Here is a 14,018-nt window from a genome sequence, read left to right on the forward strand (position 1 = left end):
TGATTAGCTTGAAGGCCTTTGGGATTTACCCCCAAGGAAGGCTGAGGGAGTAATGTGGCACAATTCCCACAGGTCCTTACTATATCTCTTGCCTGTTCTTTGGTGATATGGAATCTATATCTTAAGGTATTAGAATTCACATGCCATTTGCTATGGAACAGCTTCGCCTGTTCTAAGGTAGGGCAAATAAGTTGGAAACGACTACTGTGGTCTGCTAGAGCATTGCCCTTGGATAATGGTCCCGATAGGCTCATATGGGCTCTGATGTGATCTATAAAAAAGGGTACAGTGCGCAGTTGCACAACCTCTTGTAGTTGCCTTAAGATCCATGGAATAGGTGAATCACTTAAGGAGAGGATGGCTGTTTCAATATTTTTTGTTGCATTTACCACGTATTGACTATCAGAAATAATATTTAGGGGAGTGTCTGAAAATCTCTGGAGCACTAGGAGCACTACTAGTAGCTCTACTTGTTGAGCCGACCTGGCAGGAACTATGACTGGGTTCATGATTCCATTTATGATATAAGCTCCTGTGCCCTCTTTACTTCCATCTGTAAAGACAGTAGAGGCTTCTTTTAGTGGTGTCGATCTACTAATTTTTGTCGTATGAATTCAACGCCCTTTGTGAATTCTATAAGTGGGTGTGAAGGATAATGATTATCAAATTCTTTTGAGTAAGAGGTGGTCAGTATCGCCCAATCATCTAGGGTAGCACATAGTAGGCAAATCTGTTCTTTAGTATACGGCATGATGCAATTGTCAGGTATGATTCCAAGAGTAGAAATACAAACAGTGATCAATTTGTTAGCTAGCATGGCTACTGCAACTGAATATGTTGTGATTATCCGAGGAAGAGTGTTTGGGAGGTACAGCCATTGTAAGGGCCCACCTTGGCATAGTACTCCAGTAGGTGAAGAAGGGGATGGAATCACTATGGCTTGGACTATCTGGCTAGGATCACATCTGTCTGCTGAAGTCAAGGCAAGCCTGTCCTCCACGATTTTCAAAGCCTGTTTCGCCTCCAGAGTAAGGCTCCTAGGAGAGTCTAGACGGGCATCACCCTTCAGAATATCAAACAATGGTTGTAATTCTCCTGTAGTTATTTTCAGGTAGGGTCGGATCCAATTTATGTCCCCCAATAACTTTTGGAAATCATTGAGTGTTTGTAATTTGTCAGTTCTAATGGAGGCTTTTGAAGGTTTTACCATGGTATTGTGTAGTTTCATGCCTAAATAGTCTTTTTTTTTTTTTTAAAGATTTTATTTATTTATTTGAGAGAGAGAGACAGTGAGAGAGAGCATGAGCGAGGAGAAGGTCAGAGAGTGAAGCAGACTCCCCATGGAGCCGGGAGCCCGATGCGGGACTCGATCCCGGGACTCCAGGATCACGCCCTGAGCCGAAGGCAGTCGTCCAACCAACTGAGCCACCCATAGTCTTTGATGTTGGAAGCCTGTATCTTTTGGGGGGCTCTAATTAACCCCCATGAATTTAGCTCCTTTTGTAACATTACTAAGGCTTCCGAAACTGTAGTAGAGTCAGATCCACACAACAATATATCATCCATGTAATGGTAGCACATTAAATCAGGGTAAGTCTTTCTAATAGGCTGTATGGCTTTAGAAACATATAATTGACACATAGTGGGACTATTAGTCATGCCCTGAGGGAGGACAGTCCACTCATATCTTTGGTCAGCCTCTGCATGATTAATAGAAGGTAGGGTAAAGGCAAATTTAATTGTATCCTCAGGATGCAGAGGGATAGAAAAAAAGCAATCTTTTATGTCAACCACTATTGATGGCCAGTTTCTCGGTAAGGCGGTTATCATGGGTAATCCCAGCTGTATTGGTCCCATGTTCTGCATTTGCCTATTAATTTCTCTAAGATCATGTAAAAGTCTCCATTTACCAGATTTCTTTTTAATAACAAAGATAGGTGTATTCCAAGGTGAGGTAGAAGATTTCATATGGCCCGCCTCTAACTGTTCCTGTACCAGGGCTTTAGCAGCTGATAGTTTTTCGTTAGTAAGGGGCCACTGAGGCACCCAGCAGGGCATATCTGTCTTCGACGTTATTTTCATTGCCTCAGTGGCCCTTACCGAAAACCCAGGCCTTGCCTCTTATATTCTGAGGTGAAAGGGATGGGGTCTGTTTTACCTTGCTCCTGTTTCCCTAACCCTTTTCCTGGTGTGTATCCCATTTTCTGCATCATAGCTATTGATCGGGGGCTGTATATAGTGTCAGTTGTCAGGCGGATGCTCATCTGTTCCAAAACGTCTCGTCCCCAGAGGGAAATAGGAATATTGCAGACATAGGGCTGAAAAGTTCCCCTATGGCCTTCGTCATCCTCCCACTCAAGGGTAGCTGCGCTTTGATCAGGACTTTGAGCGATTCCTAAACCCCTGAGTGTTTGTTTTGCTTGTATTAGAGGCCATCTCGGAGGCCACTCTTGTTGGCTGATGATGCACTTATCGGCGCCCGTATCCAGTAACCCTAAAAATTTTCTTCCTTGCACCTTGAGGGTAATTATGGGCCTATCAGTCATATCCAGGGTCAGGCATGTTAGGTCAACTCCCGTAGACCCCAAACCTTTTTCTTTTCCATTACTGGGAAAGGCTTCATGATGGCTAGGGAGTATGAGAAGTTGAGCTATCCGATCTCCTGGGCTAATTGCAGTAACTCCCCTTGATGAAGACACCAGTATCTTGATCTCTCCCTCATAATCTGAATCTATTACCCCAGGGTGAACTATCAGACCTTTGAGATAAGTGGAGCTTCGGCCAAGTAATAAACCTACAGTACCATGAGGGGAGCCCCCTCTTAGATCGGAAGCCAATGCTTGAATGCCCATCTCCGGAGTTAGGACCATTCCGGCGGCTGCTCTGATATCGAGCCCTGCTGATCCAGAGGTTCCGTGCCTTTCTCCGAGGGAGGATACCATGTCCTGGGCATTTGCGTTAGTGCCCCATAAATTTGTGTTGGGCCCCGGGGCGCGGGGCCCTGCTTCCCGTTTTTTGAGTCATTGGATTGAATCCAGTTATTCGGCGGCAGGGGATTTCCTTGAATATCTTTCTGGGACCTACATTCATTAGCCCAATGATTCCCTTTACGGCAACGAGGCCACAACCCAGGTGCGGGCTTGACTGGTCTAGGAGGTCCTTTACCCTTTGGACAATCCCTCTTAAGATGACTGTCCCTTCCACAAAGGAAACAAGCCTTGGAAGAACTCCTGGTTCCTCCACTGAAACTTCTTATCCCTTGGGCTACTGCTGCTGCCATAACTTGGCCCTGAACAACTGTATCAGTGATGTCTCGACACACTTTGATATACGTAGTCAGGTCCTTAGACTTCCAAGGGCGGATAGCCTCTCTACACCATTTATTTGCTTGTTCATAGGCTAATTGTTTAACAAGGGGCATTGCTTGGTCCACATCCCCAAATATGTGCCTTGCTACTTGGAGCAGACGATCTACAAAGTCAGCATAGGGTTCATTAGGCCCCTGCAACACCTTGGAAAGTTGTCCCTGCAAATCGCCAGAACCCTGTATGGTCTTCCAAGCCCTAGTGGCTGCAGCTGCTATCTGTACATACACCCCTGGGGGGTACCCAATCTGATTGTTTTGTCCCACAAATTGACCTCCTCCCATGAGCATGTCAGTATTCCAGTGGGGATTCCCTGACGCGGCGTTACGCTGGGCAGTTTCTGAGCTACACTCTTGCCAAGCAGTTTTCCTTATCAAGTATTGTCCACCAGACAGAGTTGCTTTTGCCATGTTAGTCCAATCGTCTGGGGTAAGGTTCATGCTACCGACTGCTTCCAAAAGTGAAAGTGTATAAGCAGCCTGTGGCCCATAAGTAGTGACTGCTTCCTTAAACTGTTTAATAAGTTTGAAGTCTAGTGGTTGATGAAACCTCTGTTGATTTTGATCTTCTAACACTGGGTATGCAAGAGGGGAGGGTTTAGTAAAGTCCGTAATGTCCCTCCATCCTGCATTTCTACATTCTGGACAACCGCATTCCCCTCAGGAGCATGAAGTGTTATATGGTGGCGGCCATTCGGCAGGTGGCGCTATAGGCCTACATTCAGGGGTAGGAATTCTTGACCTTCTGACAGACGGCGCTAGGGAGTCATATTTTTTTCCGGCTTCTTTGTATGTCCTTCCATTTAAAGGTTCGTTAGGGACTTCCTCTTTTAATTTTAAGTGTGTCATGGCTTCCCCAAGCTCATCTTCAGAGGAGCTCTCCTCTGAATTTTCTCCCCCTTCGCTAGATCCTGCCTTAGAGGCTTCTCTGACCTGCTCCTCGATAACATTTTTAACCGTTTTATGGTTAGAGTCTAGCGGAGTGCCATTAGCCTTAAGCACTTCTGTCAGTAATCCTCCCATCTTAGTAAACTTTGATCCCATTATTTCTCGTCCTATGCCTAGGAACCCTTTTACTTCTCGTCCTATACTTAGGAACTTTCTCACTTCTCGTCCTATACTTAGGAACTTTCTCACTTCTCGTCCTATACTTAGGAACTTTCTTATCTGAAATTTCATGTGCACTTACTGGATCGTTGCGTTCACTGAGAACTCCTCGGTTTCTGAGGTTTCCCGGTTTCGGCACCACTTGTCGCTCTCGCCAGCAAGAACGACCAGGAGACCTCAGCGAAGCAAGCTTTATTTCTGGGTAGCTGTTGGGATCTCCCCCTCTCCCGCCCGTGCATGTCTATATATACCAAAGTTGCACAACCAATCACTTGCAGCCACATAGATACAAAATCCTCAGTTCCGCCTACTGGCTCGCATCCAGCCGCCATCTTAATGGCGTGTTTACTTTCGGGCACCGACAAAGTCGTGCGGTGCCCGGGGGCCCCCCGCGGGCCCAGCCGGAGCAGCTCTGCACCGTTGCCACGGAGAAGAACAATAGGCAGCCGCTCACCCGGCGGCGGCGACGGCTTGAGGTAGTGGCGGCCGAGGCATCGAGCGGGCACGGCGGTCTCAGCGGAGCCCAGAAGCATCACTGGGGCTGCTCCGGCTCCGCGCTGGCCCTGCACACAGCCCAACCCGCCGCGCATGCGCCAGAAGCCGCTCGGGCACCGACACTGTTTACCTTTAGGTTTAGCTTGGATTGAAGAGATGGTATCTATACCAATGGATTTCTTTATCTTCTGTGGTATCTTAACAGTTTTATGAGGTTTGGTGTGGAATGAAAAGTAATTGACAATTTTCTCAGTAGCTGGTGAAGTATGGTTCTGGGACTGGCAGTAGGAGCATCATCTGGGAATTTATCAGAAATGCAATTTGTCAATTGCTACCTTAAACCTATTAATTCAGAAACTCGGGGTATGTTGCCAAGCAATCATCATCTCTTCCAGGTGTTGAATGGTTTCTTACCATTAGTAATTTGGAGTCTTTGAGATCCATGTAACTATAGATTGATCCACCCATCATTTCTTTTTATTACCAATATTCGAAGCTATTTTTTTATATTGATGAGAACTCATTGAATGTATACCATTGAAGTATTCTCTCATAATTCTGAAGTACTTCAGTTGAATTCACACTTGGTATTTATTGCATTGTCAAAGAAGTACTGTCAAAGAAATTACTTGTTTACAAGAATCTGTGCTTTTGCTACCTCCACTTCCCCATCCTCCTCTTGGTTCTTCTCTCCAATGTAATATGATAAAGGGTACTGCTGTGCGTGGGATTTGACAGCATTGCATATCAGGTAAATCATTTAATTTAACCCCCACAATACCCATGAATTAGTTAATAGTTTTAGCTCAGATTTTGCGGAGAAGAAAACTGGAGCTTAGGAAAGTGAAGGTGACTCCGTAGAACAAGAACCCAAATCTGGGCCCTGCTGATAACAAAGCTCTTAAATATAGTATTACCATCAGTCTCATTTCTCTAGTTGTGCTTTTCCTTACTCTTTAAAAATTTGCATTTATCTTAAACTTGATATACAGTTTTTTTTTTTTCCTGGACTTTTTACAGTCCTGATTTGAATTTTTTTTTTTTTTTTAATTTCATCACTTGTGACTTTCTAAAAAACTAAAACTTTCTAGAAAAATTTTGGTGTCTTCATCTTCACTTCCTTTGCTTTTACTTTTTTCTGGTTTAATTTAAAAAATGAAAACCTTTTCATATATTCAGTTAAAGATTTAGAGTCTGTATTACCAGCTTTTTCAGACATGCTAAAATGCCTCTGGTAATTTCAAGTTTGAAGTAAGTAGGGAGACTATTCCAGTCATGGCAGAATTATGTTAGAAGTAGAAGTGTAGATATTGACTAGTAATTTTAATATTATTTGAAATATTCCTCTTAAACCCCATGTCTTAATTGGAGGCAGTAAATAAAAGATGAAATATACTACTATAATTCCAGAAAGGAGAATATATTGCTAATCATTTTTAATGTGTTGGTAGCAAGCATAGACCTTTTTTTCACAGGGTATTTTAAGCCACAGTGAGGATATCATTTCATGTTGTTAAAAGGGTTCCCCCCCCCGACATGCAACTTTTATTTAAGGGGAGAAATAATTAAAAAAGAATAAAGTAAAAAATGGTTAATATAAAGATTCTTAAAGTGGCTTGCATAGACATTAGGCTCCTAGAAGGTGTCCAGAGGCAGCTGAGATTGCTTTTCTCCTAAGAAAAAATATTCTTAAAGAATAAATCAGTTGAATACTCTGTTCTTGAGTTCCAGTTTCGGATCTTGGAACCAGAAGCCCTTTGGACTTTGGGCCCTGGCTACATGGCTTATACAGTTAGGGGGAGACAGATTTGCTTGCTTTCCGTCTGTCAGAGCCTTGCTCAGATGCTATCCTGTTAGCATTTCCAGAGAAGAATAAAACAGCATTCCAACGGTTGGCATCTAATTGTCAGTATGTAAAATTAATAAATGTGAGTTAATGAGTTATTAAATGAGTTAAATACAAAGTACGTTAACAGTTCCTGGTATATAAGCAAACAGTGCTTAAGTTCTTATTACCAGACTAGTAAAGATTGCTATTGGAAATCAGTGCTAAGAAAATTAGATCTTGGGGTGCCTGGGTGGCTCGGTCAGTTAAGTGGCTGCCTTCAGTCAGGTCATGATCCCAAGATCCAGAGATCCAGCCCTGCATTCTTGCTCAGGGGTAAGCCTGCTTCTCTCTCTCTCTATGCCTGCTGCTATGCCTACTTGTGCTGTCTATTTCTCTGTCAAATAAATAAATAAAATCTTCAAAAAAAAAAAAAAAACAAAACAGAAAAAAGAAAAGAAAATTAGATCTTTCAGCCAAATGTATTTATCTGTGACTATATTGCCATAAAGACTTTTACAAATTTTTCTTTATTTTATTAGTATATATATTTTCCATTCACATTATCCCTGCCAATTTTGTTTTGGATATTGTGCTAAAATGCTCGGAATTTTAATGGTTTGGGGATATTGGTAGTTAAGTGGACAGTCTTTTTAATATAATTTGATTATGGATGAAGAGAAATAGAACAATTATGGAAGTTCATGGAAGAGGCATTTTACTAAACTGCGCTTTAATGACAGTGTATGTACGATGAGTAGAGCAGGAAAGCCAAGGCTTTCTGGAAGGTTATGATCCTGTGGGATGGATGGAGAGGGAAACATTCTGTATAAAGGAAATAGTTTTAAGGAAAGAAAAATAGTTAAGGGAGGGAATGTGAATAGTAGATTGAAGCGAAAGGTAGGAGTTAGTTGTCTGTAAGAGCCATATACCATGTGGTATGGAATGTCAAATAAGCCAAACTTAGAGAACTGTTCAGATTTTTTTCAGTTTTATTGAGAAATAATTTACATACAGCACAACAGTTTGATTTATGTATATTGTGAAATGATTACCAAAAGAGATTGAGGTGAGTTTTTGAAGTTGGAGAAATTGAAATTTTCATGTTTTAAAAGTTGTGTTTATTTTGATTCTGTAATACTAAATTCTTAATCTCTTCAAGCCTGTAATGTTTTTATATTCATGCTTTTTTTTTTTAAGGATTTCAGTTTGTTAAAATGAGCAGTCGCAAATCTAAGAGTAACAACTTAATACATGCAGAGTACCTTTCACAGGTTAGTACATATTTTCATTAACCTCAAAGTCTATTATCAAAACTGATCAGAGAAATAATTATCTTCTTAATTTGAATTTTTTCCTTAACACTTATGAAACACTTTACATTTTCAAGGAGAGACTCTACACTACTTTCATGCTTTTTAAGGCTTTAGACAGTTGGAATCCCAACTTTACTCCTGTCTTCCCAAAAGTGTCCTAATTTCAGTTTACTTCAGAGTTCTCTACTACTTTTGTTAAATTTATTCCTATTTTATTTCTTGTGATTATTGTGTTATAAATGGAATTGTTTTAACTTTTTTATTTGTTCATTGCTAGCATATCTAAATGCAGTTGATTTTTATATATTAATCTGTATCCTGCAACCTGACCAGACCTTACTAGTTCTCATAGCTTTTATTTTTTTATATAAGATCATGTCATCCGCAAACATAGTTTAACTTTCTTTTCATTATGGTGACTTTATTATTTTTGTTTTAATTTTCTAATTGCCCTGGCTGGAACTTTCAGTACAATATTGAGTAACAACTGAAAAGCAGACATTCTTGTTTTGTTTTTTATTTGGGGGAAACACATTCAGTCTTTCACCATTGAAGTGATGTTAGATATAGGTTTTTATAGATGCCCTTTATTGGGGTGAGGATGTGTTGCCCTTTTTTCCTAGTATGTTGAGTATTTTTATCACGAACATTTAATATTATCTTGAGTGCATACAGTATTCAAAGTGCTGAGCTTATATCTATGTGTCTGTGTCTTAAAATAGGGAATGGGTATAATAACTTTGTCCTGGTATTTCTATTTATCTGGCTTGACCAGAACTATAGTTTTTAGTTTTTAATCAAAACTAAATGTATGTTATTGGCATCCCTTCATCCCTTACTTTTTTTTTCTTTCTGGAAGGAAAAGGTTTAACTCTGTTTCATGAAAGAAATTTAGCTTACGTATGATTTACATATCCTAGTGAAGTAAGTATCTTCCACATACAGCTTAATTTCTGTATACATATATATGTGTTTAACCTTCATCTCAGATCACTTTGAGATTTTTGAACCGTTCACTGTTCACTTCAGCTTCACTTCACTTTATCTCTTAGATTTTATACATAGTTATTGTCTCTGATAGACAAGTTGAAGTTTGAAAAAGGATAGAGATTTATATTTTGATTTCTAATGATCTTATCTAGGTAGAGAAATACACCATATAATTAGTATTATGATTATATATGCTCATTTAAGTGTTTTATATGTATTAGCTATTACCTGTATAAATACTTAAGTTATATTAAAGACGACTACCTTATTTAATCTTGAGAACAGGCCTGCCTGAAAACTATTATTGTCTCTATTTTATAAATGAAAAAAATTAAGATTTAGGAAAGGCTAACTTTAAGATCCACATAATTGGTTCTTCTGGCATTACTCCTCTTAATTCTTTCCCCCTTCTTATATAATAATTTGCTTTGAATAATTTGCTCTGAATAATTTGCTTTGCTTAGCCTCTGTTACGTATAAACAGAACTCAGATTCTACCTTTTTGGTACATGAAGAATCAGTCCCATGCTGTCAGTCTGAGAAAAGCAAATTATCTTGGAAGCTTCTTGTTTCCATTGGTGGGACCAAGTCTCAAATAGCTTCCTAAGGTTTTTGTCTTTGAAAGGTTTCTGTATTAGCAGCAGATGCAGAAAAGGAAATGCCTTTAATGGTCTGTCTTTTTTAAAAATGCGCTAGATTATCTGACATAATATTTTACAACTCAGTTTAAGCCCTTTATTCTAAGGCAAACTCAAAACTAATAAGAATTTTTTTTTCTTGGGGCACCTGGGTGGCTCAGTGGGTTAAGCCTCTGCCTTCGGCTCAATCATGATCTCAGGGTCCTGGGATCAAGCCCACATCAGGCTCTCTGCTGAGCAGGGAGCCTGCTTCCTCCTCTCTCTCTCTGTCTCTGCCTGCCTCTCTGTCTACTCTGTCCAATAAGTAAATAAAATCTTAAAAAAAAAATAAAAAAGAATCACCTATTTAAAAAAAATTTTTTTTTCTTAATTCGTTCCAGTGATTCCTCATTTTATAGATACAGATGAATCTAATTTCTTCCATGTAGTTGAGCAATTCCTTATATGCTAAATTTTTTTCAGTGTGTCATTTCTTTCCAATTTATTTGCACTGTTTCTTTAGGCATGGATCATACTTTTTTAGGAGTATCTTACTCTGCTTCTAGTAGGTCCTCAGTAACTATATGAACTTTTAAACTTTTGTTTTCTCAGAATCCTGACTTTTATGATAGGTGCAGGTAGATAGGGCTTGGGCTAAGCCAGTTTAGATTTGTTTGGTCTCTAGAGATTGAGGTGTGGTTCATGAGCATTATTAGGTGAGATTACATTATTACATTCTCTCCTGTCTTTTTTCCTTGGCTGACATGTACCATATAAAGTGAAGTGTTCATTTATTCACATGCAATGTAAAACAACCCTCAAATTGCTGACACGGCTAACGCAATTCATTCTTTCTGTTGAACCTCACAAGTAAATTCTCATCCTTCCTCCGGGACTTGAGTTAGGTTGAAAGAACCGTTAGTTTTACAACTCATGAAAGTAGTACCAGAGCTCGTGAAGACAAGTTATTTAGGGAGGGTTGAATAGACTCATTAATACCTAATTCTGACTGCTGTAAATGTATATTCTCATTTCATTTTTATTTCATGTGTAACATTTTTATTTGTATTTATTCACTTTCTTTTTATCAGGTACAAGGAATTTTACGGGAAAGATTTTGTCATCAGAGCCCACATAGTAACTTATTTGGAGTACAAGTACAATACAAGTAAGTTTAGCTGTCCTTTTGTCCACTATGAACTTACTTAAAGATGCCGTTAGGCTTTGTAAAAATTATCCGCACAGATTTTATCTTGAATAAGGCTAACAAACATTTTTATAGAGATAAAAAATTTCTTCTTCTTTTATAGAAACAATAAATATTATAAAGGAAGAGCAGATATAACTGTTGTCATAATGAGAATGTGCCTTACCTTTCAATCTTGTGTTCCTTCTGTCAGCTGGTATATGGAGAAAATTCTGTGCTCTGATACTCCACAGCCTGTTGGGAATGAAAGCTCCCAAGATATGCCGCTGTTGTCCCTTGTCTCATGACATCATAAAGCTAAGACATTTCAAACTTACTTGGTTTTCTCTTGAGGTTTCCAGAGAATCCATATTGACCTACCCTCTCTTCAGTGGTTTTCTGTATACAACTACTTAAAGCGTAAGTCAGGTGCCCAGAGAGAAAGAAAAAGGGAATGCCTGTTTTCTGTGCATATTCAAATTCAGCTTTTAAATAGTATTACCTAGCATATTATTCCAGCTTCCTTTTTATTTTTTATTTTATTATTTTTTAAGATTTTATTTATTTATTTGACAGAGATCACAAGTAGGTAGAGAGGCAGGCAGAGAGAGAGGAAGGGAAGCAGGCTCCCTGCTGAGCAGAGAGCCGACGTGGGGCTCAATCCCAGACCTGAGCCAAAGGCAGAGGCTTTAACCCACCCAGGCACCCCTCCAGCTTCCTTTTTAAATTTTGACTTATATATGTCATTCCAGACACTTAATTGAGCTGCTAAAAAGAACTGCTATCCATGGAGAAAGTAATTCTGTACTCATTATTGGACCCCGAGGATCAGGAAAAACCACGGTAAAACTATTGATTTCTGGTATTTTCTTGTTTGTGTAGGCATGTGATGATTCTTATAGACAGTATTGAAATCCTTTGTATTATTTTCATTATCTCATTAATTTCCCTTTTTTCATTTTCTTTAAATCATAGAAGACGTGCAAAGCCTTAAAAATTAGGGTGGTATATTTGAGTTGAGCATATCGTTTTTCACCACAGTAACAAATTTTCAGTTGCTGCTTTTTCCATCATGGCCTTTTGCCCATGAGGAATTTATGCTTGCCAGTAGAAAAAACAGATTAGCATTTATTGAGCATATTCCTTGTGCCTTTTCTCTGTGTTCTTGCACCTTATCTTGGTCTTTTTATCTGTATTATCATTTTTTCTTTACACTAACGCTGCAAGGTAGACATTGTTTCTGTTTATAAATTAGGTAACTTGTCATGACATGCATTCTTTTTTCCCCTGTTGTTTTATTGTTTATTGTTTAACCCTAACTCAAGTAATTTTCATATGTACAGTCACATCTTCTACAATTCTTTTCTACTTTCCCTCTTTATTTTCTTAGCTACTGCAAAAAGATACTCTTGATTTTTCTCCTCATTTTCTCTTTTCACATTCTTTATTCAATATATGAGATAAACTATGACTGTTACATTGAATATATGTACTATTAATTTTCAGTAGTTGGGCTGTTAAAAGCTCTTTTCTGCCGTACTCCATGCAATGAATTTAGATTTCTCACTAACATACTTTTTTTTATTACATGTAGAAGTAAAATTACTTATTAAGTAAAGTTACATAAATTAGAAGTAAGATTGTTTTTAAAGCGATGAATGTTGACTGTATATTAGGTAAGGTGAGGAAATAAGGACTTTACAATTTTATTAAATTGCCCATTTCTAGTGGGGATATAAATCTAGGTAATTTCTTTTTTAATCTTTGAAGAATATTTTACATTAATTGTATTATTTACAATAATTTTTTAGTTTTGACTATATTTAATTTGATTCAGTCTTTTGCTCAGTCATTTTATACAACCACTATTTCTCTCTCTCTCTCTTTTTTTTTTTAAAGAGTTTAGAGAGAGGAAGAGAGGGAACACAAGTAAGGGGAATGGGAGAGGGAGAAGCAGACTTCCTTCCTACTGAGCAGGGAGCCCCATGTGGGGCTTGATCCCAGGACCCTGGGGTCATGATCTGAGCTGAAGGTAGATGCTTAATGACTACGCCACCTAGGCACCCATATTTCTTTATTCTTGAGTTCCTTAGTATGATTTTCTTTTGTGTTTGACCTCAGTACTGTTCAGATGGTTTTGAAAGGAAAACCATGTGACTGATATGCCTTTGAGCTATTAGAATATTTTAAATTTCTAACAATAATACTATTAAATAGTAGAAACACTATGCAAAGGAGATGCACAGAAAGGTCACATAAAATTAAATACAGATCTGTCTTGAACTTAAAAGTTGTTCAGTTTTACTTATAATTAAGTAAATTAACTAAAAACATTAGCAGTTTTGTCTACCAGGTTGACAAACCTGTAAAATTGATAACACTAAAATTGTGAACTTATAAAGAAATAGACATGTGTCCTGTTGGTAATATAAATTGACATAACTGGAATAAGAGACAGTATCTAACTAGGCCAAAGTCATATGCCCTTTGACTCACCAGCAGTATTTCTAGGAATTTAACTTGTGAAATGATGTATATACAGTTACTCACTACAACACCATTTGTTAATAGTGAAAGATGAGAAACAACATAAATGCCCATCAGTAGAGTACTGGTTAATAAATGCTAGTACATTCATCCACATAATTATTATGCATCAGTGAAAAGGAACATTTGTCTGTAGTCCAGAAAAGGAAGAGGAAAAAAAATACTTGTGTTGGTTTGTACTGGCATACTTCATTTTGCTTTGCTTTGTTGCACTTTGCAGATAATTGCATTTTTTACAAATTAAAAGGTTTTTGGCAACCCTTTATTGAGCAAGTATGCAGGCATCATTTTTCCAACAGCATTTCTCATTTTGTCTCTATGTCACATTTTGATAATTCTCACAGTATTTCAAACATTTTCATTATTATATTTGTCATGGTGATCTGTGATCAGTGATCTTTAATGTTACTGCTGTAATTGTTTTCGGGTGCCAGGAGCCATGCCTGTGTAAGATGACAAACTTAATGGATAAATGTATTCGTTCTGACTGTTCCACTCTCTGGCCACTTCCCCATCTCCCCACCCCTGCCCTGGGCCTACCTGTTCCCTGAGTTACAACAATACTGACTTT

General features: G+C 38.6%; 1 protein-coding gene across 14 annotated transcripts in view; it reads left to right on the top strand.

The window, feature by feature from the left end:
- ORC4 (origin recognition complex subunit 4) overlaps positions 1–14,018 on the top strand; it is a 107,777-nt gene that overhangs the window by 46,561 nt on the left and 47,198 nt on the right. For 12 of the 14 annotated variants that reach the window (XR_006383839.1, XM_044242531.1, XM_044242524.1 and 9 more), the window contains 3 exons: positions 7,992–8,065; positions 10,806–10,882; positions 11,653–11,743. Coding sequence is in view for 11 of the 14 variants with exons in the window: in XM_044242531.1 (XP_044098466.1) it covers positions 8,009–8,065; positions 10,806–10,882; positions 11,653–11,743 (225 nt within the window). In the remaining 3 variants the exon portion in view is untranslated. Of the gene's footprint in view, positions 1–7,991; positions 8,066–10,805; positions 10,883–11,114; positions 11,321–11,652; positions 11,744–14,018 lie in introns of all 14 variants that reach the window. The other 2 variants (XM_044242533.1, XM_044242534.1) reach the window with 2 other exon arrangements.

Source organism: Neovison vison, chromosome 3, assembly GCF_020171115.1.
Source record: "Neovison vison isolate M4711 chromosome 3, ASM_NN_V1, whole genome shotgun sequence".
In the NCBI taxonomy this organism is placed as follows: domain Eukaryota; kingdom Metazoa; phylum Chordata; class Mammalia; order Carnivora; family Mustelidae; genus Neogale; species Neogale vison.